The 25,016-nt window shown below is 42.0% G+C and overlaps 1 protein-coding gene across 3 annotated transcripts in view; it reads right to left on the minus strand.

The window, feature by feature from the left end:
• Positions 1-24,141, minus strand: part of DYM (dymeclin) — a 143,863-nt gene extending 119,722 nt beyond the window's left edge. For 2 of the 3 annotated variants that reach the window (XM_033164520.1, XM_033164518.1), the window contains exons 1-2: positions 11,575-11,641; positions 10,257-10,444 (exon numbers count right to left, since the gene is read on the minus strand). In XM_033164520.1, coding sequence (XP_033020411.1) covers positions 10,257-10,396 — 140 coding nt within the window. In that variant the 5' untranslated portion in view covers positions 10,397-10,444; positions 11,575-11,641. Of the gene's footprint in view, positions 1-10,256; positions 10,445-11,574; positions 11,642-24,124 lie in introns of those variants that run through there. The other variant, XM_033164519.1, reaches the window with a different exon arrangement.
• Positions 24,142-25,016: the final 875 nt, after the last annotated feature.

A 25,016-nucleotide genomic window follows, 5' to 3' on the forward strand; every position in this document is an offset into this window, starting at 1 on the left:
GTTAATCTCGCCTTCAATCTCGCCTTTTAATCTCGCCTTCAAACCTAGAAATTTGCTTTTGAAAATGAAAGCCAAGAATTTCAGCATGCTGAATTCCATGCTGAAATGCCAAATATAAAGTAACTGCATTGAGCCATTCACCATTACACATTTGATAGTCATAAATCACCATTTATCCATAATGTTTAAATTGTGAAGAGTTTCGCCTTTATACTGAAGGCGCTACTCTAATTTTAAAAGTACGTCTGCATGAAAGCTTCCCACCCCACCCCTTTTTTACTAGTGGAAATGTAAGAGGCTATCCCTCTAAAAATACAGGTGGGGAATCTATGCCCCTTCAGATGTTGCCTGTCATATTTGTGAATTGGTTGAGCTGTCTGGGCTGATGGAAACTGAACTCCAACATCATCTGGAGGGCCACAGCCTCCATATCCCTAATGTAGATGCACAAACAATGTGTAGTGGGGAAATCGCATGTCAACATCACTTATACTGCCCAGGTTTCATCAGGATGTAAACTTTTAAAACAGTTGCCCCTACTTCCCTGTAGTACCAAGACCACCTGAAAGCCATTTAAATACATAAATGCCACCGTATGGGTGACTAGAAGCATGGCTCATTCTACTAAAGCTTGCCTCTGTGTACCTATCACTTCTAGAGACATGCAAGCCTGCAAAAGTACAGCCCCTCAAGATCTAGGACCTGTATATAAATTAAGAACAGCAAAAGGCGTGTCCACAGGCTTAAAATCAAAGGCCTGCAGAAATGCTCATAAGAGGAAATATGGTAGTGGAGAATGGCCATCTTAGCATTGGGGTTTTATTTATTTTTTTAAAAGGAAATGAGTTCTGCCCTAAAAAGTAAGAATTCAAGGACTTCTGCACACATTGCAAAAGTATATGACGCGGCTTTTAAAGATGTATGTGTGAGGGATCCTATTCCCTCACCTTTCAATTCTTCCCCAACCGTGACTCTCCCTAAGTTTCACTGTCCACTAGGATGAATCCTTCAGTGGTTATATGGGAGTGTCTCTGGGGTACCTCAGTGCTTTACGTTCGAAACAACTCTTGCCACCTTTGGGATCTCCCGCCCTGGGTTCCCAAACTACTGCAGCTTGCCTTCACTTTAGGCAACTGCGTGGCACCTTTGGCTTCCCTGCCCAGTCCTCTGTATGCCAGGAAAATAAGCCACCCGTTCCCTATATCACAGGAAACCCTTAGTGCTTTTCCCCTCAGCCACACCTCTTGAGGCACTGACGCACTGCCACAGTCAGCGAACGTTTAAACACTTTTAACTTTATTAAGGTAACTTGAAAACATGGATGTCTTGAGTTATTACTGGTACAAATCTTCTTATATAATTCAGCTCAGTTATAATCTTTCCTGCATCCTGTTAGCAATGGTAATGACCTTTCCTGCATCCCGTTAGCAATGGTAATGATCTTTCCTCCCATTCCCCAAAGCCTAACCTCGCAGTTTCTCTTTCTAAACCTCCACACCCAACTGCCAAACCCCCAACTGCCTTTCAAGGTTGTTCCCCCTCCTTTTAGAATGCCAGGTAGCTCCGCCTCCCAGGGAACACCTACTTAACATGGGAGTGATAGGTTAACCCATGATGAACCAGGCCTTATTCCGCCACAGTATGCACACATGGTAGAAACCCCAAACCAATGGAATGTATACATATGTTTACATTCACCACCTGAAACAAAGTTATTATACTACACTTTTTATACAGTACTTATTTACTCAGATGCTCAGATGCTCTAGAAATTCATTTCTTCCCAAAATTAGACAAACACACACATCACATTAGACAAAAATTGCTGGCTCTGAATCTGGAATTATATCCAAAGTTATGCCATGTAATTGCTTAGAAAGGTTTCCCTAACTTGCCATCCTCCAAGCTGAACAAAGACCCTTGGGGGTTCAACGTGCCATTTTTCCTGCTTGCCCCCAAATTGTTAGCCACCTGGCAGGACACAAAGCACACCTTGTGGAGTGCATTTAGTGGGTTGTTACTAATACAAAGCTAAGAAGCCTCAAGCATCCTATTGATAACGTGCAAGAAGTGTTAAAGCTTCATCTCCTAGGTGGTCCCTTTCCTCAGTCCAAGGAACAGACAGCTATAATTAAAAACAAATGGTAAGAAGAAGAAAAAGGAAGAATGAATGCTTCACAATCTACACCCATTACAATTCTCTCAATCAGAAAAATCAGGACTTCCCAAATTTCCCCCACATTTTAAAACAGTCCAGCTGGCTGCTTGTCATCAAGATATATCACTTCCTGACACAGAATGTTTTTCGGCCACAGATCTGCTAGCAGGCTTCTGTGAGAAGCTTTTAAATTTTTATTTTTCCGTTTAAAAAACAAAAACAAAGTGTTGCCTTCAAGTGGCATGATGGGCTTATGGTTGCTCAAAACCATATAGCTATGCAAAGTGCTCTTCACCATTCAGTAACCTCTAGTTTTGAAGACCTTGGTCTGAGTGCTCCGTTTTGCAGCTGTAACAGCAGCCTACCTTGTTTTAAAGACAAATTGACTCATGAAAACTGTACTGTACACCCACATGGGTAACGTAACAGGGCTGGGAACTAAACGCTGTAGAACAGAAGATGGCAACTTTCTGGTCATGAGCCAAGTGCCAGAAGATATACTTCCACTAGATTAGATGATTACCACAATACAGTTCGGTTTTACTGTTTTGTTTTCATTGGCATAGAGGTAGCACAACTGAGGCAGCACAATTTATAAACTAAACTTTAAAAAAAGCTACACATTTTTATAATGTTTTTGCAGAAACATTAATATATTTATGCAATTAATATATTTACCAAGTAAATCAGGAAAAAGATGAGAAACAAAAAGGAGAACCTTTATAAATGTAGAACATTAAAAAATATGATTCCACCTTATCTTTGAAGTTTCTAAATCTTTAGAATGTCAAGAGGTATTGCCAACTGCAGCACTTGTAGTCTAGTTATCAGTGCTATTCTATTACTAGAAATAAGAGAAGTGGTGGTTTTAGGTATAGCCTGGTAATCTGAATAGGTTTTGTGCAGATGTACGACTGTCAATTTCTTAACCATGCTTAATAAATAAGAGGGCTGGAGGCCTGTGTGCTCCCTTATATCGCACAACGTCATTCACCCCTTACATTTAGTATTGTATCTGCACTAATATTAGCTATGATTAACAGTAGCCAAACTCCTCTTAGCTAGGGCTGGTTAAAGGTCCATAATTCCCGGACAGTTGCCTGGCTCCAGTGGTGTAGGAAGCCGCTCGGGCACCCAGAGCGGCAAACATTACGCGCACCCGGGGCGGGGCATTGCTATGTAGTGCGCATGAGCAGCATCGCTACATACGACACATACGCACTACGTAGCGCGTTGCCGGTGGCACTGCTCCAGCGCCGTACAGACGGTGCCAGGATCCTCTGCTCGCGGCTGCAGCCATGAACGGAGGATCCTCTACATGCGGCTGCAGCTGCGAGCAGAGGATCCCGGCACCATCCGTACGGTGCTGGAGTGGCGGCGCCGGCAAACCGCATGCCTTGTCACCCCCAGAGTCATGGCACCAGGAGTGCACTGCTGCCGCCCCCGCCCCCCCCCTACTACGCCACTGCCTGGATCTACATACCTGTTTCCCCTGCCCTCCAAAACAGCACATGTTGGGGTGTGATGGCTGCAACCTATAACTATTTTGTCTTCATACTGACTCCTTTCCAAACCTTACAAATGCAACCGCATTCCAGACTCTTTCTTCTCCATCCATCAGTGCCATTTTCATTTCCCCCCCGCAATTTCCCTGGTTGAGTTGAATTTAAAAATTCATCCTACTAACCATTATTTATTTCACCCAAGCACTCATTAACAATAAGGTATTTCACTAATTTAACTAAGATGATGTCGCAGTGAATAATTTTAACATTCTCCCTTTACTGAAATCTATATAGCTAAGACCTCCAAGGGACTGTCAATACACAAATCATTCAGGAAGCTATGGCAACCCTTCCAAGGAAATGCAGAGGCAACTGTCATATAAACAGTAAGAGTTACATTCTGGCAGGAGGGAAAATAAGCACAAATGGTGGAAAAATTCCCTAAATATTTTTTCTGTTAAGGCGACAGAAGATGAACTATTCTACCTACTTGCCCAGAAAATGCACACGCATGTCATCAGCCAAAATTCATGAAGTGGCACAGGAGCAGGAACACTAACACCACCTATTTATTACATTTGCTTTGCACCACAATCCCTACGGAAGCCCTGCTCATGTAAAAAATGAATGAATGAATACCAAGATGGAAACACAGTTTTCTAGTATGGATCCTTTCATTAGCCCACAGAGTGGCACTGTTAGACTTCAAACTGCTTTCCGATTCTGAATAACTAACCTGGGGGAGGACCTGCTATTTAACAAGCAGTAAAAGTTCACTTAGGAGACTGATAGCCGTTCAATCATTTGAACTTAAAGATACAGTAGATTCTGTTAAACTAGACTTAAACAACATTGATTTGGGGTTTTAAATGCAATGTGCTAATAAAATGTTAGATTATCTCACACGCATGTAAAGTAAGGACAGGCAACTGGCATTTTTAAAATGAAATCTAGCCAAGCAGGCCCTCCTTCTCCAAAGGAACACACACACACACACACACCAATATACACCTCAGGCACTTTCTCTCAAGATGAAACATAGGTTATGTCTCTTTCAATCACTTTAATCTGCAGGGTGAACACCGTGAGGCTTTAAGCACAGCCCTCCCCTTATGCACACGCTAAGACAAAGACAGGTGGCAGTGGCCAACTGAAATGTCTATTATATTATCACACAAGCAAGCACACAAACAAGAAAACAATTGAAACATCTACAATTGAAAAGCAATTCCAATAGAGTTGGCAGAATGGGAAAGCTATCCACTTAAAATGCTTGGTCTTGGTAGGTGCTGAAAAGACAACAGAGAGGATTATCTGTTTAAAATTTCACAGGAGGGAATTCCAAAAGCCTGCACCTACAAAGTGCAGTGATCAGTTGGGTATATAAGGGGTATGACTATGTTTCAGGTAGAGTTGCTTTGACTGTAACTTAGGCTGAAGGCTGCATGTGGTGCCTAGTTTGTATATCTGAGTTTCGAACACTCCTTTCACATATCCTGGCCCCAATCTGTACACCAAAACCAGCACCTTGAACTGATCCCAAGATGCTGCAGCAGATTTTTGGCCCCCTCACTGCAGACTGCAGTGAATATGGATGTTGTGTCAAAATTGCTATGGAGAGGGGTAGGCAACCTAAGGCCAGATCTGGCCCAATCACCCTCTAAATCCGGCCCGCGGATGGTCCGGGAATCAGCGTGTTTTTACATGAGCAGAATGTGTCCTTTTGTTTTTTAAAAAAGCGTCTTTGGGTTATTTGTGGGGTCTGCCTGGTGTTTTCACATGAGCAGAATGTGTGCTTTTATTTAAAATGCATCTGTGGGGTTATTTGTAGGGCATAGGAATTCATTCATTCCACCACCCCCCCCCAAAAAAAAAATATAGTCCGGCCCCCCACATGGTCTGAGGGACAGTGGACCGGCCCATGGCTGAAAAAGGTTGCTGACCCCTGCTATGGAGGGTCTAAAACTCCATGTTCTGGGTAGATGTTAACAGACGTCAGACAATTTGAAAAGATCCACTAGACAGCCACTTGAGGATAGAGGCAAAGAAGTGGGTCTTTTTCACTGCCCTCACCATAACACAGTAGGCACAGTTATGTTGTCAAATGTGCTTAGTCAGCTTCACAGCACATCTTTCACCACTTGCGATACAGCAGACACCCAGCCTGTTTCTTTGGCCTTACTTACCTGATATACCAAGGGCTTCAACAGGGTCACTTGCTCCACCTACTAGAACCCCCACCCCACCCGAGCTTTCATGAATCCATTAAGATTCTATTGGTCTCTGGTGAGGACAATCTTAACCTGTTCACCCAAGCATCTCTTGCTGCTCACACTTTGGACAGGGTTAAGGAGCTCTTTGCCTCGTTTTGGGCTGATGTGGAAGCAGCCAATGTTACTGGTTCTTCAAACACTTGCTCAGAAGAAAATATGGCCCCTGTAAAAATTAGTTACAAACCAAGGATCCACAGTTATACTCGGGGGGGGGGGAGGTGAAAAATAGCTTGTGAGGTTGAAAAAATCCTGCCTGCCTACCTATCTACCATGGGATGGAAGACAGGTAGCATATCAAAGGAAGCCTTAATTTGCCTCAGACAATACATGCAAATTAATATCCATACTTAGATGACTGGCAACTGAATATGAGAACTGGCTGCACTGAAAAGCATTGTGAGCATTAGAGATATGTTGGTAAGATCAACTACTCAAACTTAGAAGTGAGCAATGAATGTTACAGGCATCAGTATGAAGTCAGGAACCAACACTCACATAATGGCACAACCAGCAGAAATACCCTGAATTAATTCTTCTAACCTGTAACTGGTACTAACCATTGTTCACCAAAGATGATGGGAGAAAAGGACATTTTCCATAAATGATGCATATATTCCCTACATTTTTATTTTTTTAAAAGAATGATACTTATCAACAGTAATCTTAGTGTTAACTGATGGGCTTTCAAGGCTACTCTTGGGAAAACGTTGCACAATCCATGATAATTATCTCACACAGCTACTTAATTTTAATTGTTTCACAACACTGGCAATAATAAGTGACTACACAGTCAAAGTGATGTTAAATTAAGTCAAGCAACATTTATAAGCTTGACATAGAAAATTCACCCTGCCTTGCAGGTTTAAACCACATTCTCCAGGTTGAAGTGAAGGACTCTGGAGCAAAGGTTTCAACAAGTTTACACCTGCTAGGTATGTCAAGGTAAAGCCTGCACCAACAGTGACGAAGATTCCTATTGCTACAAAGCTAAGGAACCAGAACCATTTCCATCTATACTACAAGACTCAATCGTGAATATTACTAGTATCACTGCCGTTTCTGCACACTTGGGTCTCTCCAAGACAAATGGCAAGGATGCTAGGATCAATGTTCCCTTAAACAAAGGATAAGAAATAAACAAGTTACTTATGCTTACCTATGATTAGAGCACAGAATGGCTGACTAGTTATGGCTAGGGAAGAATGGTTTTTTTTTTCAGAGTGGGAGATGGAGAAGTGAAAAAGACAATAGAAGGAGATGGTTTCCAACTAATTAAAGGAGGGCCAAACTGGACAAAACAGCATTCAGTAGGGAAAGGCAGGGCAACTGGTGAAGATAGGAAGGATTAAGGAAGGAATGGGAAACCTGTGGCCCTCCAAATATTGTTTCACTTGAACACTCATTACTCCAGCCAGCATACCCAATATTCAGGGGCAATGGGAGGTGTCTTCCAACAACATCTGGAGGACCACAGATTATCATCAAAGCCACATAAAGGAAATGCATATGAATATTTTTGTTCATTAGTCACACTTGTACTGACTGTGAACTACACCTTGCTCCCATAGACCAAGGGCAATTAACCATGGATCAGGGAAAAGAGATGTACCCCTCGGCTTGTACAGGACCACTCACACAAACTATTGCTTTATGGAGAGAAGATTGGGGAAAGCTTTCAAATGATATCTTATTTAGACATACCACATTGTACATACCAGTTTCCTCTCCACACATACCCATCTAGATAAGGCCACTAAAATAGTTTTAAAGCCACACCTGTTTAACAATTACACACAATAGCAGAACTGACATGTTAACAAAAAGGAACACTACAAATTGTTACTTGAGTGGAATCTACATGTTAAAAACGTTGTGAAAATGCTTTTTGTTAAAATCGTTTTGCTATAGCTCACGGTTGCCATCTAGTGTCACAATTGTATCCTGCAATTTACAACACATTCAAAACATTTTATTTGCAGCTGCGTAGCTGAGTCCCTGAACATTCATTTCAGTTTTTCTTCATGCTTCCTGTCAGGGTATCTGAACAAGTGCATATACACCCACAGATACAGCTCCATTATTTTTTTAGAAAAAAACAGGCTACATATTAGGCCAACCTAGCAGATGGGTGTAGGAACAGCAGGTAAAAATTAGTCATGACCAAACAGAGTGGGAACACAGCCCAAAACTCATTTTGAAAGAGTACATTTAGAAAAATGTGCTCATATGTTTGAAACAGTATATTATTTTGATAAAAGCAGGTTGAAGGCTTATTGAAATATACATGCTGAAGGGTTTTATTACTTCCTTGCCCATAGGAGTAGCCTTAACCCACCAAGATACAAATACAGGAGGTGACCATTTCATACGGGGGTTCCATTCCTGGCTCCCATGGCCCAGTTTGTCTTCTCCCAAAAGGACCCGTGCATCGGCGATCACATGTCAACTGGACACACTGAAAATGGTTGCTGCCTGTACCAGACCACAAAAGTATAGGTGCTGGAGAGGAGAGGGGCAAGTACCCCAACAAGCAAGTAGCTGAATGAAGGAAAGGCAGTTAGCCCACACAAATGGTAACTGAATCAAACTGGGAATTAAAATAAGGCTGCAATCCTGAAGATACTTGGTTGAAAGTTAACTCCATGTCTCTACACATCATTTTCTCTATATAGGCTCACATTGGTACAGTTAGTGGGGGAAATAAACTATGTGTTTATTCATGAAGACTGCACACATGTGCACATGTTAAGAAGGGGCAAGTGGCTGCAATGAACACAGATCTGCATGGGGCCTTTTCCTTATACCTGCACAAAAGAAATACTATGCGCCAAGCAGCCATAAGAGTTGGTGAACAGAGCACTGGTGTTTGTTCAGTAAAATACAAGATTAATTGTGGTATTTATCAGAACTGATGGGGGAGGGAGTTTGTAAAGCAAATCACACATTACTATTGTTAAATGAGTAAGAGTTCAACCTTATTTTTAACTTAAGTGAGCAAAGCACTCAAGTTTTGCAGGCTAAGTTATTTCACTGGTAAAGAGATGCAGAAGAGCAGAATGTATTAATGCAGACATTAAAATAAAATCTGGCTGGTTCAACCATGATTTACTGCTAGGTGAGTTAGGCTTGTGCACACACTGATACACTGCTAATCATCTGTCAGGGTGTTTTGTGGTAAACTATAGCTTGCTTGCAAACCAGTCTGAACTGGCTTGCAGGCAAACGAATGTTTATGTAAACCATGGTTTGTCAATTCAGAAGTCACAGAAAACTATGATCATATCTGTTAAAGGAAAATCAGAGTGTGTGAAAGGAAGAAAAGAGGAGAGTTCGCATGGATATCTATTTCACTGCATGTGTGTGCTGGGGATCTGCACCCAAACACAGCTTCTTCGTATAAGAACAAATAATAAAACAGACAGTTGTGAGATCATCACACACTTGATAATGTCTATGTGATTTGCATCCATTTTCTGCCTGGAAATTCTATTTATGTAAAAAACACTTTACATCTGAAGTGTCCATTAAGCTAAAGTATTTGCATGCTCTCTCAATTGCTCTCCTCTCGTGCAGCAGCACCATCTAGTGCTAAGCACAACATAGTGCATTTTTAATCAATTCTCAGTCGCAAATGAATAATTGTTTTGATTAAAAAACCCCACTTGGGAACCCAAAAACATGACACTCAAGTAACTCTCAGTTGAAAATGAACTTGGCATATACAAATAATACAGTAATATGGCTGAATTCATAGAAAGACTTCAGCAATTAAATAAATACACTTTAAGCTCTTTAGCTCTTCTATATTTACACTGATAGTTATTGTAAAGAATGAACAGGAATATGCTTTTTCATCTGAGTGTCTAAGAAGACATCCACAAATTAGTGAATGAGTTTACAACAAGCATGTAAACTTACCTCAACTCCTTTTGTGACACCTGGAAGTACCTTAATCCACAAATAACAGAAAGAAGAATGGCTATTACTGTCACTAGGTAGGGCTGCTAAATCACTGAAAGGCGGCACTTGTGTCTCCCCTCCTTCCACTATTCTATCACTCCCTTCACCCAACCCCTTTTCTCACCTGCTGAAAGGCAAAATCAGAGTCCTGCTTGCTACAGCAGATAAGGAATGAGGGTGGGCAAAAAGCACAGTGGCTGCATACTGTATCTGGGCTGAAGAGCTTTTTTAAATAAAGAGGCACCATCTGCAGGCAGAGGGCTAGAAACACTAGCTGCAAAATACAAGCAAATGAAAGTCACAGCCACCCAAGAGCTTCAGACTACTTAAAATCTTTTACACATTTACTAAACACCTTACCTGTTTGTCGGGGTATTAAAGCTAAAAGAGAGCAGTTGATTCCAGAATGGGTCGTTCTCAGAGATTCTCTCTCGTCCTGACAATTTTTTTAAGTATTCGTTTTCCGGAAGCTCATTGACGCTGCTGCTAGTTGCTCCCATTTTATTATTTGGTCTGCACTTCAAGATTTCATGTCACTGAAGGAAAACCTATGAAGAGATTGGAAAGAAAAATTAAAATCCACTAATAGCACACTTCTTTTTTGCAAAGAATGCACAAAATAATCTGAGAGAGAAATAATATACTAATTTCATGCCACCCCACCCACAAAACTGGAGAATTAAAGCAAACCAAAAGTTACTGATTTTAATAAAGTGAAATGAATGATCAGAAAATGCAAGTGTTCAGGAATTGTAATAATCTGATATTGTACGGAGATAGTGCTACAGAAAATAAAATAGTTTTTGCTGAATCTTTTTAATGATGTCCAAAACAAAAAAAAAAAAAACTGAACCCATATAGGAAAAATTTTATGGAAGGCCTTCTCCATTTCAAAAGAGGTTTGCAGTGCAAGGGCTCCTACCAATAAGCACAATCCTAAAGCCCACTTGAACATGCTGAACTTTGAATCCTTGTCTCCAGCTGAAAGCGTACAAAATCATATTGCCTGACAGTAAGTCCTATTGAACTTAGTGGGACACACTTTTAAGACGACATGCATAGGACTTCACTCTTATTGAATGAAACAAAGATACAAGAGGACCACATTATGTTCAGAGATGGAACATACCACATGTACTTAGCATTATGTTGACAGAAATCAATGTGCTGCCTTTTCACCATCAGTGTTGCAGTAGTTTTGCACAAGGAACAGGCAGCTCAGATTCTTGGCTGTCAGTTATGAATACTTTAATCTAAAAGGGGACAACAAAAACTTTTCCAATTTAACTTTTCCACTGTCAAATAGCTCTTAGAGAGCCAGTGTGGTGTAGTGGTTAAGAGCGGTAGACTCGTTATCTGGGGAACCGGGTTCGCATCTCCACTCCTCCACATGCAGCTGCTGGGTGACCTTGGGCTACTCACACTTCTTTGAAGTCTCTCAGCCCCACTCACCTCACAGAGTGTTTGTTGTGGGGGAGGAAGGGAAAGGAGAATGTTAGCCGCTTTGAGACTCCTTCGGGTAGTGAAAAGCGGGATATCAAATCCAAACTCTTCTTCTTCTTCTTCTTCTTCTTACCTTCAGAAAGTTCTTCCTGACATGTACACAGAAACCCTCTGCTAAAAAAAATGTAGCATTCGAATATCATTAAAGTTTTTGTGTGCCAAAAGACCTACTTACCTTTAGAATTTCTGATTGTCTTGCTGAGCAAATCTCATGTTCCCTTTAGAAGAGGGCACAACAGCTGCTACAAAACGAAAGATATAGAAAATACAAAGTTATTCAAGCAGCAGTTACAAGATTTCCTATTTTGCTCACTCATACAGCATAGTTACACACAGAGAATCAGTCCTCATGGAACACACCTCATCCAGTAAGTTACTAGGAAGTTAATTAGTAACCTTTTCTTACTCACTAATGCATCCTGTTTCATGGCAATTTAATAACTAATGCAAACATCTCCATCAAGCCACTGTTATGCAGGTGTCAAAGAACTTTCTCTCAGTGGTAGGAAGGCACACCAATATTACCCTCTACTTACTTATATTTCACTACTTATATTTCACCATCTAAAGTTGCACTCCCTTACGCTGTGCCCATTGGTGCCAGAATATCCCCAGACAATTGTGCCTCTGCTGCGTTTTTGTTCTGTTTTTTAATCCTGGCAAGGCTTGCTTGAAAATAAAGTACAGTGGTACCTCGGAAGTCGAACAGAATCCGTTCCGGAAGTCCGTTCAGCTTCCAAAATTTTCGGAAGCTGCGGAAGTTGCGTCGGACGGTCGGTTTCCAAAGAAAGTTCGCACTCACTTCTGGGTTTGCGGCATTCGGGAGCCAAAATGTTTGACTTACAAGGCGTTCGGGATCCAAGGTATGACTGTACTTGCCAGCATCTGCCCATCATCTTTACTTTCCCAGAATATGAACCCAGAAGGTCAAATTGTTACAATTATTATATAAAGCCCTTAACAGCTTGGAACCAGGTTATTTGTGGGATCATCTTGCCAACACAACCACTTTGATGTACATAACTGAAATTGTTATGGATGCCACATAATACTCATTTCACACTTGCAATAATTTGTTTTAGCATGGTAGCACCTACACTTTGGTATTCCCTGGCTACTGACACCAGGCAAGCATCTTCGCTCTATTCTTTTTAGCACATCCTTAAAATATTTTTGTTTTAACAAACCCATCCAGACATAGAAGTTATGTGTGCTTTATTTCTTTTCAGCAATTCTTGATTTTAATCACCTTTCAAAAAAACCAAAAATTTGTTTTTAACTGTGAGCCAGAGGGCCATCGAGTCTCCGTTAAACTGCTCAGCTAGGGGACAGGAAGTCTCTGCAGGCAATTTCAGCTGGAGCAATGTATTGCCAACTCAAAATGTCTGAACCAGTCTCATGATCTGGACGCCACACAAGTTTCTGACAATTTACTAATATATTGTGCAGCTCTAGAAATGGGTAATCAACCCTTTGTTCCCTTCCAGACCACTTGTGAACTCAATGTGTGAGGAGGTCTAAGCTCAGTGCTCCAGCCACATGGCTTTTACAAACCTCTCTCACATTCCTATAGCAATAGTTTAGGAACTTTTACCACTCTGGAACTAAGCTACGTTTTACTGCCTGTGCAACTTTTGTGACTGATACATGGAAAGACACATGAATCTGACTACTGGCTTGCCAACAGTACATGTGAAAAGAATCTATGGATCTCAATAAACCACAAGCTTAACATGAGTCAGTAGTGTGATGCAGCAGCAAAAAAAGCTAATGCTATTCTAGGCTGCATCAACAGAAAGTGTTCAGGTCAATAAAGTCATAGAACCACTCTAGTCTGCCTTGGTCACACCACACCTAGAATACTGTTTCCAGTTCTGTACACCACAATTTAAGAAGGATATTGACAAACTGGAACATGTGCAAAGAGGAGGGCACCCAAAATGATCTAGGGTTTGGAAACTAAGCCTTATAAGGAATGGTTGAAGGAGCTGGGTATGTTTAGCCTAGAAAATACAGCAAACATCTTCAAATATCTAAAGGACTGTCCCATGGAAGAGGAAGCAAGCTTGTTTTCTCTTGCTCAGGAAGCTTCAAGTTACAAGAAAGGAGATTCCATCAGGAATAACTTTCTGAAGGCAAGAGCTATTTGACAGTGGAACGGATTTCTTCAGACACTGGTGGACTCTCCTTCCTTGGAGGTTTTTTTTTTTTTTAGCAAAGATTGGATGGCTATTCCTGCATTGCAGGGATTGGATTAGATGATTCTCAGGGTTTGTAAGTAAACATATCAAACATGTGGTCTTTTCCTTTGCTGGGCGAAGAGGGAAAGTCTGGAAGGAACTTTTAAAGGGAGAAATTGTGAAACTCACTTAGAAGGTTTTACAGCCTATATTTCCACACTTTAACTTGCTGCTTATTTTGTGATTTTAAATCTCTGCTGGAGTTCTCTCAACAAATATACTTGCCCACAACTTGGATCTTGGCATCCAGGAATATTCTTCTTTTTATATTTTTTTCTTGACACAACACTTCAAGAATTGTTAAGTCTATACAATCATTACATCCAAAAACTGCTGTACTGGCTCCTGAGTGGCTACAATTGATGGCATTTGGGGTTTAAATGCTTGGCAGAAGTTGAACTTAACACAGATTTCCTATTGGAGCAGCACACTTTCTGGATGCAATACCACTGAGACGCTAGAGTTTGGAAAATAAGAAAACTACATTTATTACAGAAAATACATGTTTGATAGAACTAGGATCTTTCCTATCTAGTATATGCAAAAAGCCATGCTTGTTTCGTATCAAGTATGTCTGTTCTGCAGAGAAGCATGGAGTAAGAAGGAGGGAAGGGAGGGAGGTCAGCTCAGCAACCCTAAGAGAATCAGTCTAACACTGAAGGAAGTTCAATGGGTCAATGAATCAGCACCAGGATAGTGTAGGAAGCTTGAGAGGCCCCTCTCTATCTATCCTTCTCATGCAGGTATAGCAGCTTACAGCATAAGTGGAGTTGCAACGGCCATTTCCAACATTAACTGCAACTCTAGCCTAATGTTTTGCAACACATTATTCCACAACCAAATGATTGCCTAAAGTCTGCCACAAATGCTTACCGGTACAGTTATAATGCAAGTCCTCTGCACAATGTTGCTTGGGTATGGTGGCTGCCCATCCACTTCTACATTACAAAGTATATTTACAGTAATTTCAATTCCCTATAAATTCATTTAAGTTCACCCTGTCAGATGCATCACTAACTATTTTAAATTACCTTGAAACAGTACCACATTTTTGCAGGTTTGCAAAGTGTAGTCGTTGTCACAGAATACTATGGCATGTTGTTAGAATACATTTTATCTGAAATTTTAATCCAGGGTGGTGCCTTTGCTGTTGTTTATGTCTTTCTTTCTTTCTGTCTGTCTGTCTGTCTGTTTGTTTGTTTAATGAAAATACCTAGCTTCTATGTAAGGTCTACTTGGATATTCTGAGATTTCATTATTTTGATGCTGCACTATAGTAGCAAAAATGTTCAAGCCAGATGCCTTCATTTTATGCATCTCCATTGACTGAAGAACTATCCTATGTTTTCCTACATCTTATACTACTGTATATATTTCACTTTCCCAAGCCGCTATAAAGATGTATATGTATAAATCTTTAAGTTCAGGTTTCTGCACTGCTTTATTTGCTACCCTAAAAGTTAATCATTATGACATAGCAAGAAACAGTCAAGAGAAGAAAGGGATCATTGCCATGTAAAACTCTTAACAATATCACTTTGACTTTCAGCCATAAAAGTTAGACAGCTGCCCGTCCTATTTGCCTTCTGCTCACTGTCAGGGCATAAGCTACAAAGACAAGTTACAACAAATGGTAAACTTCCAAATCCATAGTCAAAAATCATTAATGTCAAACTTGAGCAAATTCACCATAATATGCCCTGTGGCTGCTACTACTTTTCCAGAATACCTATTAAATATTTTGGCACATGCACATAGACATACAATCTCCCAGTTATCTGGATTCTTCTGCTTTTGACATGTTTATGACTTGACAGCAAAATACTGATCATCATGATGAGACGGATGCACAAGGAGGGAGGGTTCCTACATTGCAAGGTCTTCTGGGAAGAGGGGCACATGTACCTGTGGTATACCTATCACACAAGACCAGGCCATCCATTTTCAGGATGCAGGCAGCTTTCACCTTCCTATGAAGTTGCCTTGCATGCTCCATTTAAGTTTGTTCTGACTGGTAGAGTCTCTCCTAAGACTCTTGCACAGATCATTCCTGGCCCTGCTGAAATTCTTTCCACTCGAGATGGGACTGAAGCAAGGGACCTCTGCATACAAAGCCCATGCTCCTGCACTGAATTATGGACCCTCATGCAACAGTGCCCCCACTCCCAAATGTAGTACTTTGCCTGCCTCTCCCCCATGGTGAGTAATGGGAGAAAACAAAGGGATGCACTCAAGACACACCACTGGAGTTATGGGGCTAAACTGGCTCCAGGGCACTAACAATAAAGCCTACTCTTTAACGCATAACTCAATGCTAGGTTCTGCTTCTTGACAATATTACAGGGCAATCCTATACATAACTTCTCAGCAGAAAGTCCCACTGAGTTCAATGAGACTTAGAAATAAACTATACAGTACTGGTGAGTTATAACATTATAAATGCATTATAAAAATGTGACACCAGGGGCGCTATACAGCAGTAAATGGAAAATTGCAATGTGAGCTATATAACTTTTTTCTTAGCTTCTTTTTAGATCAGTGTAGATCCAGCCTTCCTCTCCAGTATTAAATAGGACTGCTCTCTTAAGAGTGTGACAGAACATTTGAGAGCTGGTATTGTACATACCGGTATCTCTAGATAATATTCAGCTTGACTCGATCACCTAACATCAGGAACACCCTGCACAGTCTTTATCAGACATACATCTCTGACTAAGCAGACCTGAAGAACTTAAGTGGTGTTATATAGAGAACAGCTGAAGAAATACCACAAAATACACTTATTTGTAAACCAGACTGAGCAACAGGGGGCCTGGCAGTAGAAAGGAACACAAAAATAATGACATCTGCCATGTAAAAAAAGGATCTGAAGGGAAATCAGGCAACAGATGCTCATAGAACATCCATTTCCAAAATGCTATTCTACTTTGTCCTATCAACTGTAATTGTGCAAGGTATTTATTACTATCTGTATTTTACTCTATCCTTCCTTCTTGCATGGACGTTCAGGTGGCATGAACAGGGCTCCCTCCCCACCCCACATTTTATCTTCTCAACAAGGTTTGGTGTAGAGAAACCAGGATACAGACCGAGTCTAGGCTGCCCAGTGACATTTCAAGGCCTCCTGCGGATAGCTCAGTTGGTTAAAGCATGGTGCTGATAACACCAAGGTTGCAGGTTTGATTGCCATGTGGGACAGCTCCATATTCCTGCATTGCAGGGGGTTGGACTAGATGATCCTCAGGGTCCCTTCCAACTCTACAATTCTATGATTTATGCCATAATTTGTTAGTCTTTAAAGTGCCACAAGGTTCATTGTTCTTTTTGCTGCAACAAACTAAGACAGCTACCATACTAGAAATTGCTTATAAGGACTGTTAAGATTCTGGCGGTGAGAAAAAAAGATTGCATGCCGTTCCTGAATAAAACATATGGAAGAAAGTAGGACACAGAAGCAACACAACTGTCCACCTCCTTCCCTTTGGAGTGTTATCTCTTCAGTATGGAAAGCAAACTGTTGTATCCACAAAATTTTCAGCGTAATTTGACTGGAAAGCAGCTTAAAGGCAAATGCAGTATCCCTGGAAACAAAGGTAGATATGGTTCTCAGACTGATATTTGGCGGCGTTTGCCAGTTCCTTGCGCCCTCAAATTTTATCTGCAGCAAGTAGGATTGTCCCTTTAGGATTGTAAACCTACACTTGCTATCCTCACCACAGGCAGAAAAAAACAAGAGCACTGAGAGATCTCACATTCAGATAAATACAGGGCTTCCATGGTTTAGTTTACAACTTTGACACATAATAAGGGGAACAGGGAGGATGTTACCCTAAGGAGAAGCACACATGAACAGGCCCTAAAATTCTGGAAATAAGTACTGGGTAAAAGCAACCTGGCACATTCCAAGCTTGTGGGATTCTCAGATTTAACATACATTTTACCTTTGGGTTATAAGTTTGCATGCTGCTGCTGCTGCTGCTGCTGCTTATGAGGATTTCATTCTATGCATCTTTTATCTACTACCCTTTTTTCTTGAGCCGTGAATACCAAAGTTAAAAAATATAATTTGTCAAGCAATACTATGCAAATAAAACCATTACGCCAACACTACAATGCAGATGCAACACTTTTGCTCCCAAGTGCATAAAGGAATAGTAAGGTCAAATAGTTTCTCATTCCTCCAGTAGCAAGCCTGCTACTGGAATGGAACAAGTTAAGCAATTAGAAAACCATCTCAGACTCAGAGAGTCAAGCTCACCGTAGCATATTTAGCCCTTGAGGAAAAGGCAATACACACCATCAAATCTTCTCTGCCAAATTAAAAAACTATGAAGAGTACCTCAGGATACAAAAATGAAGAAATTTAAAAGCCTTTCACAGTGGTATACACATTTTACCAGCTGGCCTTTGGCAATAAACTGTTAAGTTCTGCTATCTGCAATTGAGCTAGCAAGATAACCTATTAAGAGCACCATGAGCGACAATGGAAATATAAGCTACCAAGTTACTGGGAGCCTGAACAGAAATTGTGAATTACGTAGTCATGTTACCATAGCGCTACAGGACACCATATACACAGTATGCCTCCATAATGAGCAAGTGTATGCTTTGAGTATTTTATGGACTAGTACAGGATACAACTATTCAGCAAGTTTATACAAACTGTTCAGGAAAGGTGTATTTAATATGTAAAACTGTTTCCTTTCCCTGCTGAGAATGTGTATAATAAATTAATCTGGATGTAGAAAAGAACTGGAAATAGATGTCACTATCTGCTCAATCACACTGCTAGTAAACTACAAAACTAGAAAAGGCACAAAAAAGACTACTGTACTCAGAAATATTACGAAGAATTGTGCATGCACACGAAAGCTCATACCAAGAACAAACTTAGTTGGTCTCTAAGGTGCTACTGGAAGGAATTTTTTTATTTTTTATTTTGTTTAAACTGAAAATGGTTCTTTATTATCTTATTCTACAGAAAGAGATTTACTCTACAGAAAAAGGAAGTTGCAAGATATCTTATGTCCAGGTGTGTTTTGCTACTGGGAAGGGTCCAATTGCAACCACATGGGCATCTCTGGACGCCAGGTTGGCAACTGACATCCACATCTGGCTGGCCCCATCAGCTTTCTTATGCAGTTAAACAGAAGAGCTTATTTATTGCATTTATACCCCACCTTTTTCTCCAATGGGTACATGGTTCACCCGCCTCATCAATTAATCCCTACGACGGCCCTGTGAGGTAGGTTAAGAGGCTGTGACTGACTCCAAAGTCACCCAGTAAGCTTAATAACAAGAGTGGGGATTTCAACCCTGATCTCCCAGTTCCTATCTGACACACTAACCACTACACCACACTGGCTTCCTAGAGTTCTTCTACTATGGGGCAGCTATATAAATCAACTTGTTAAATCCAGCCAGATGGGCGGGGTACAAATAATAAATATTATTATTATTATTATTATTAAACAAATATGGGGGGAACAAAATGCCACTTGGAGAAGGATCTGAAATATTTTCCTTGAAGCTTTCATTTGTTATAATCCTGGATTATTTTATTTGATGTTCTAATGTGTTGTAAACCACTTTGAGATTTTTTTTTCTTTAAAATATAAAGCAGTATAGAAATGCAAATGAATAATGATGATGATGATTAAAAAATGTCATTGCAAAAAATATAAAGGCGCCTAGACATACTGTTGTGGCGACTGTAACTTAGGTTTAAGATGCCATTTGCTGATTAGCTTACATATCTGAGTTTCTAACACTGCTTAAGTCTCTGAGGAAACACTTAGGGGACTAGCACTGCCATAGTAAACATTCTGAAAGAAGCAAATACAGGCTCAAGTGCAAAATCTCAGAATAAGCACCCACCAGGACTGAGGCAAATAATGCAGCTTGCAGTGGACATTCACCCCAGTATACACCAGTTCTAAAACAGTAGGCCAGTTTGGATGTTCCTTACTTAGTGTACAAGCTGTGTACAACAACCATTCCATACGCACAACTCACAATGTGTTCACTGTCTACAAAGCACTTAAATCCCAAATCCAGTAACAACTGTATCACCATAACTGGAACTTGTTTACTGTGGTGGTGCTGGAAATTAAAGCCAGGGATTCAAGAACTTTGTATAGAATGGTCATAGTTTCTCTCTCATAATTTACCATGTTTACAAAATGCCCTTCCTCCCGGAAACTCAGGGAAATATTTTGCACACAATCTCACAACAGTCCTAGTAAGTAGGTGGTGTTGAGAGACAAAGTCTGGCCCAAGGTCAAGAACCTAAGCTCCAGGACCAAACAGTTGCTGCAGACATGTCTTGCAGTCTCTTCTTCTGTCATATCAAGCACACTACATTGGTACCTCTAGATAAGAACGGGATCCATTCCGGAGCCCCGTTCATATCCTGAGAAGTCCGCAACCCGCAGCACCGCTTCTGTGCACGCGTGGGTCGTAATTTGGCGCGCCTGCGCATGCATGTGATGTCACTGCACGCGTCTGTGCATGCGCGACCCGCCAAACCCGTAAGTACTCCATTCCGTTACTTCTGGGTTCGGCGTGTTCGTATCCCGTGCCATTTGCAACCCGCAGCGAACGCAACATGAGGTACGATTGTACAGACAACAGAACTTTAACATGAACAGTGCTTTAGAACACCACTCTGAAACCATTCACTTTTAGAGTCACAGTAAGTAACGGTCTGTTCTTATCAGTATGATGGCTCTGTAAGGTTATCTGGAACAGAAGCTGTAAAATAAGATAGCTGGAACACAGGTCACAACCCAAGCAGACCATGGAATGAGACGTATCTTACTCAGGCAAGGAAATACTAAAGAGTGTTATGTGATTAGCACTTCTACACCCATTGCCCTTCACATCAACATACCAAGGTGAAAATAGAATAACCTGAAATGTTACAATATTTTTAGACATGGTCTAAACCTAATCATGGTTAAACTTTATGCTGGTAGCAATGTTAACTGCAGTTAAGCAAACCTTTCTACAAGTAGGATTAGAAACTAGGTTTTGCACACCCATTTATTTCTAAAGAACACAATGTCATGAAGGTTTATTTTCATATGCAAGTGGGATGCGTGAGAAAAATTACCATAAATCAAGATTATGATCCCAATAGCAGTTATTCTATTTCAGGAGTTGTTATACCAGCCTCCATCTCCAGACTGATGCTTTTCCATTTAACTGCATGTTGTGATGAGGAAGCAGCATTTGAAAAACTGGCAAATTTCATATTTGGCACCAGCACACCTCAATAAGGTCTTCCCCTAGGTCCACACTGCCTACCTTACTCAGACTCCAGATTTAGCAATGAACCGACTATCATTGATACCATTAACTTTGTTTCTTCTTAAAGAAAGCAGTTTGTTATCAGCCCCATTTTCTCTGCCTCGTAAACATGTCTACAATTATGCTAGATCACAGTACCATATCCTGCATATACAGTATGCTCTTACTTACAGGAATTTATTTTTGAAATACTGGCAAGTTCAAAACTTACTGACAGGCTTAATCAAGGACACACCCAAGGTATGGTCAGAAGGTACCTGAAGGAGATACCTTGCTGAAGCAAAACAGGTCTCTGTCTGGACGGTTAAGTCCAGTCAAATGTGACTATGGAGTGTGGCACTCATCTCACTTTCAGGCTGAGGGAGCTGGCATGTGGCCAGCTGTCCGAGTCATGTGGTCAGCATGACTAAACGGCTTCAGGGGCAACGGAACACCATGATTGAAGCCAGAGCACATGGAAACACCATTTACCTTCCTGACACAGCGGTACCTGGTGTGCTTTTGAACTGCTAGCTCTGCAGTTTAGCCAGTGCCTGGATGGACAACCACCTGAGAACACCATTTATGCTTGCCCTGCACTCCCTATTAATTAACCCACAACTTACCTTGCTCATATACATGTTAAAACTGACAAAGGGAGTACTTTTTTTTTTTTAATGCTCTAGCTACCCAGATGGTCAGAAGATAGCTCAATAGCAGTTAGTACAGATATACAGTCATACCTCGGGTTACAGCCACTTCAGGTTGCATGATTTTGGGTTGCGCACCACGCCGAACCTGGAAGTAACGGAATGGGTTACTTCTGGGTTTCGGCACTCGCACATGCGCAGAAACGCTAAATCGGGCTTTGAGCATGCGCAGAAGCACTGAATTGCGTTGTGTACGTGCACAGGCGCAGCGGTGCGGGTTGCAAATGCGCCTCCCGCATGGATCGCATTCACAACCCGAGCGTCCACTGTAGTCTATTTAACCACCTTGTTATATTTACAGTAAGAGTGGCTACGAAAGCAGATACTTCTTCTTTCTATAGTTAAGAATCATACAAGAGAAGCATATAAAACTAAAGGGGTAAGTTATTCTAGATTAACACAGGACCCAAGCCTATGCACATTTACCCAAGAGCTAGACTCACTTAACACTGGAGGACCTCACTCCTGAGTAAGCCTGCATAGGACTCTATCAGTGTGTGAGAGAAACATGCTGTGTGCACTATATAAAGTGGGAGAAGGTATATCTGTGTGTGCAGGGGTAACTTATTCAGTTGCCCCTTCTTGAGTTAGGTATCCCCTAGCAATCACCGCCATCAGAAGTTCTGGGACAGCTTAGTTGGTAGAGCATGAGACTCAATCTCAGGGCCGTGGGTTCAAAAGATTCCTGCATTGCAGGGGGGTTGGACCAGATGATCCTAGTGGTTCCTTCCAACTCTACAATTCTATGATTCCTCAGCACCAATCCATAGAAATTGTAGACAGGGGTGGGCTTTGGTCTTTCAAATTTCAGCGGTGTCCTGTGAGTCAAAAACTCAGCATCCTCCTGCCTCTCAATTCAATGTCATAGTTGTGACGCGAGGCAGCACCTGCTAGGCTCAGCACTCAGTGCGACGGCGGAACCAGTCACACTGCCCTAAATCCACATCTGTTGTAGAGTTGGGAGAGACCACAAGTGTCATCTAGTCCAACCACCCGCTTCAGTGCAGGAGTATTTTGCCCAACCTGGGGCTCAACCCACAACCCTGAGATTCAGAGCGACAGAGCCCCGTGCTATCCCTAACAGCCTTCTTTAGGCACGCAGCTGCAGGCATGTTCCCACCCTTTAAACGTTGAATGCCCTTAATTGCTCATTTTCAACTGTGCATTTCTTCTTCTTCTTCAAATTAATGGTAGCTTTAACACTTCCTGTAGACCTTCTAGAGCTGTGGTTCCCAATGTGGGGCAATTTGATTTTTATTGGGGGGGGATTTGAGAATGAGTTACTATCAGCTAATGGTTTTTTAGGCTTCCACCACTTGAAGAGGAGTTCACTTTTTGAAAAAGAAGAATTGTATGTCACAGAGGAGAGAGAATCAGGGCTGGATTTACATTTAATGAGGCCCTAAGCTACTGAAGGTAATGGGGCGCTTTATATGTCCAGCTGCCCTTTGTCAACAACAAATTGTCACTGTTTTGTGTGTTGAATATACGCTATATGGTAATTTATGGACCTAATAGGTATCTAAAGCCATTTTATAAAATACATATTTTGTTATGTGCAAAGTAATTGTTGAACTGAAATACAATTAAGAAGCATATTAATAGTGAAATAATTATTAAGCTCTAACTTAAAATGATGTTTTTATTCATAACAAACTTAATAATGCAAACACATTGGCATTTGGCAATAACAAAAGTTCCTTTAGAAACACTTTTTTGGGGGGCCCCGAAGAGAGTGGGGCCCTAAGCTATAGCTTGTTTAGCTTATACCTAAATTCAGAGTCTAGGGCTTGCTGATCAGAAGGTCGGCGGTTCGAAACCCTGCCACAGGGTGAGCTCCCGTTGCTTGGTCCCAGCTTCTGCCCACCTAGCAGTTCGAAAACACGTCAAAGTGCAAGTAGATAAATAGGGACCGCTCCGGCGGGAAGGTAAACGGCGTTTCCGTGCACTGCTGTGGTTCGCCGGAAGCGGCTTTGTCATGCTGGCCACATGACCCGGAAGCTGTCTGCGGACAAACGCCGGCTCCCTCGGCCTATAGAGCGAGATGAGCGCCGCAACCCCAGAGTCGGACACGACTGGACCTGATGGTCAGGGGTCCCTTTACCTCTACCTTTAAATTCAGCACTGGGGGGGGGGGGTGTCAGGGTTTTAGAGATGTTTAGGTGGGGCACAACCCCCCCCCCCCCCAAAAAAAAAGGTTGGGAACCACTGTAGAGGCAAATGAATGTCTATATCTATGTATATACACAGCAGCATATAAATATATAAATAAATCAGCCACCTCTCTCCCCTCCCCCGCTGACCCCTCGTGCCCCCAAACTCACCTGCCCTTCCCACCAACTGTCATGGCTACAAGAAGGGGCCCCTCCCCTCAACCCTGCGACACACGTAGGGCTGTCCTCCCGCCCCTCTCTCCCGGCCTCAGAGAGGGATGCTAAGCAGTCAGCCTTGCATGAAGCTGAGGGAGGAGGAGGCAGCGACTCACCCGGCTCCGGCTCCGCTGGGCAAGCGGCCGAAAAATAGTAGGTAGGGGGAGTGCGGGAACGGAAACTGACGCTCCCCTCCGGCGCCCCGCGGAATTCTCCTCAGGGACTCTTTGCTGCGCGCCTCCGCGGCTCGCTCGCGTGAAGGGGAGAGAAATCGCAGCCCTGCCTCTTCTACATTTGTGGGAAGGGGCGGGCTACCTACGCAGTCGGGCGGGCGCGCGCGCGCGAACCTTTCAGTCAGCCGCTCGGAACTCAAACCGCCTCCATCTTTCCACGTCGTCGCAGCCGTCGCCTGTGAGAAGCGGGAGGGGCGGGGCAAGGCGGAGACGGAATCGGTCACGTGCACTTGCCACGCCTCTCCCAGAGTTCCGCCCCGCCCGCTTCATTTGCAAAGAGGCGAAGAAGCGAAAGCTGGCTTTGAGGCGACCGAAGTGTATGCTGGAAGATGTAGTTCCACCTCTCCCCCGAAGACGGACTATACGCAGGCGACGTCACGCTTTGGAACTCCCCGCCTCTTGATACCAAGCAGGCACTTCCGCTGAATTGTTTTCAGAGCCTGCAAAAGGCTTGTTTGTTTACTTAGAAATGCTGGTGTGAGTTTTAATCCGTTTCAGTATTTTTACAAAATAAATAAAAAAATTCTTTCCAGTAGCACCTTAGAGACCAACTAAGTTTGTTCTTGGTATCAGCTTTCGTGTGCATGCACACTTCTTCAGATCCACACCGTTTTTACCATTTGTCAGGCTTTAGCGTGTTGTTTCCCCCCTCTCGTTTTATCTTTTTGTGTTTTATCGCTCTGATGGTGGTTGCTTTTTACAATAAAAAAGTATCAATGTTGTTAAATAAATAAATGAAATTTATTTATACCTCACCTTTTTCCCTGATGAGAAA

This window comes from Lacerta agilis, chromosome 11 (assembly GCF_009819535.1).
Source record: "Lacerta agilis isolate rLacAgi1 chromosome 11, rLacAgi1.pri, whole genome shotgun sequence".
NCBI classification, from domain to species: Eukaryota; Metazoa; Chordata; class Lepidosauria; order Squamata; family Lacertidae; genus Lacerta; species Lacerta agilis.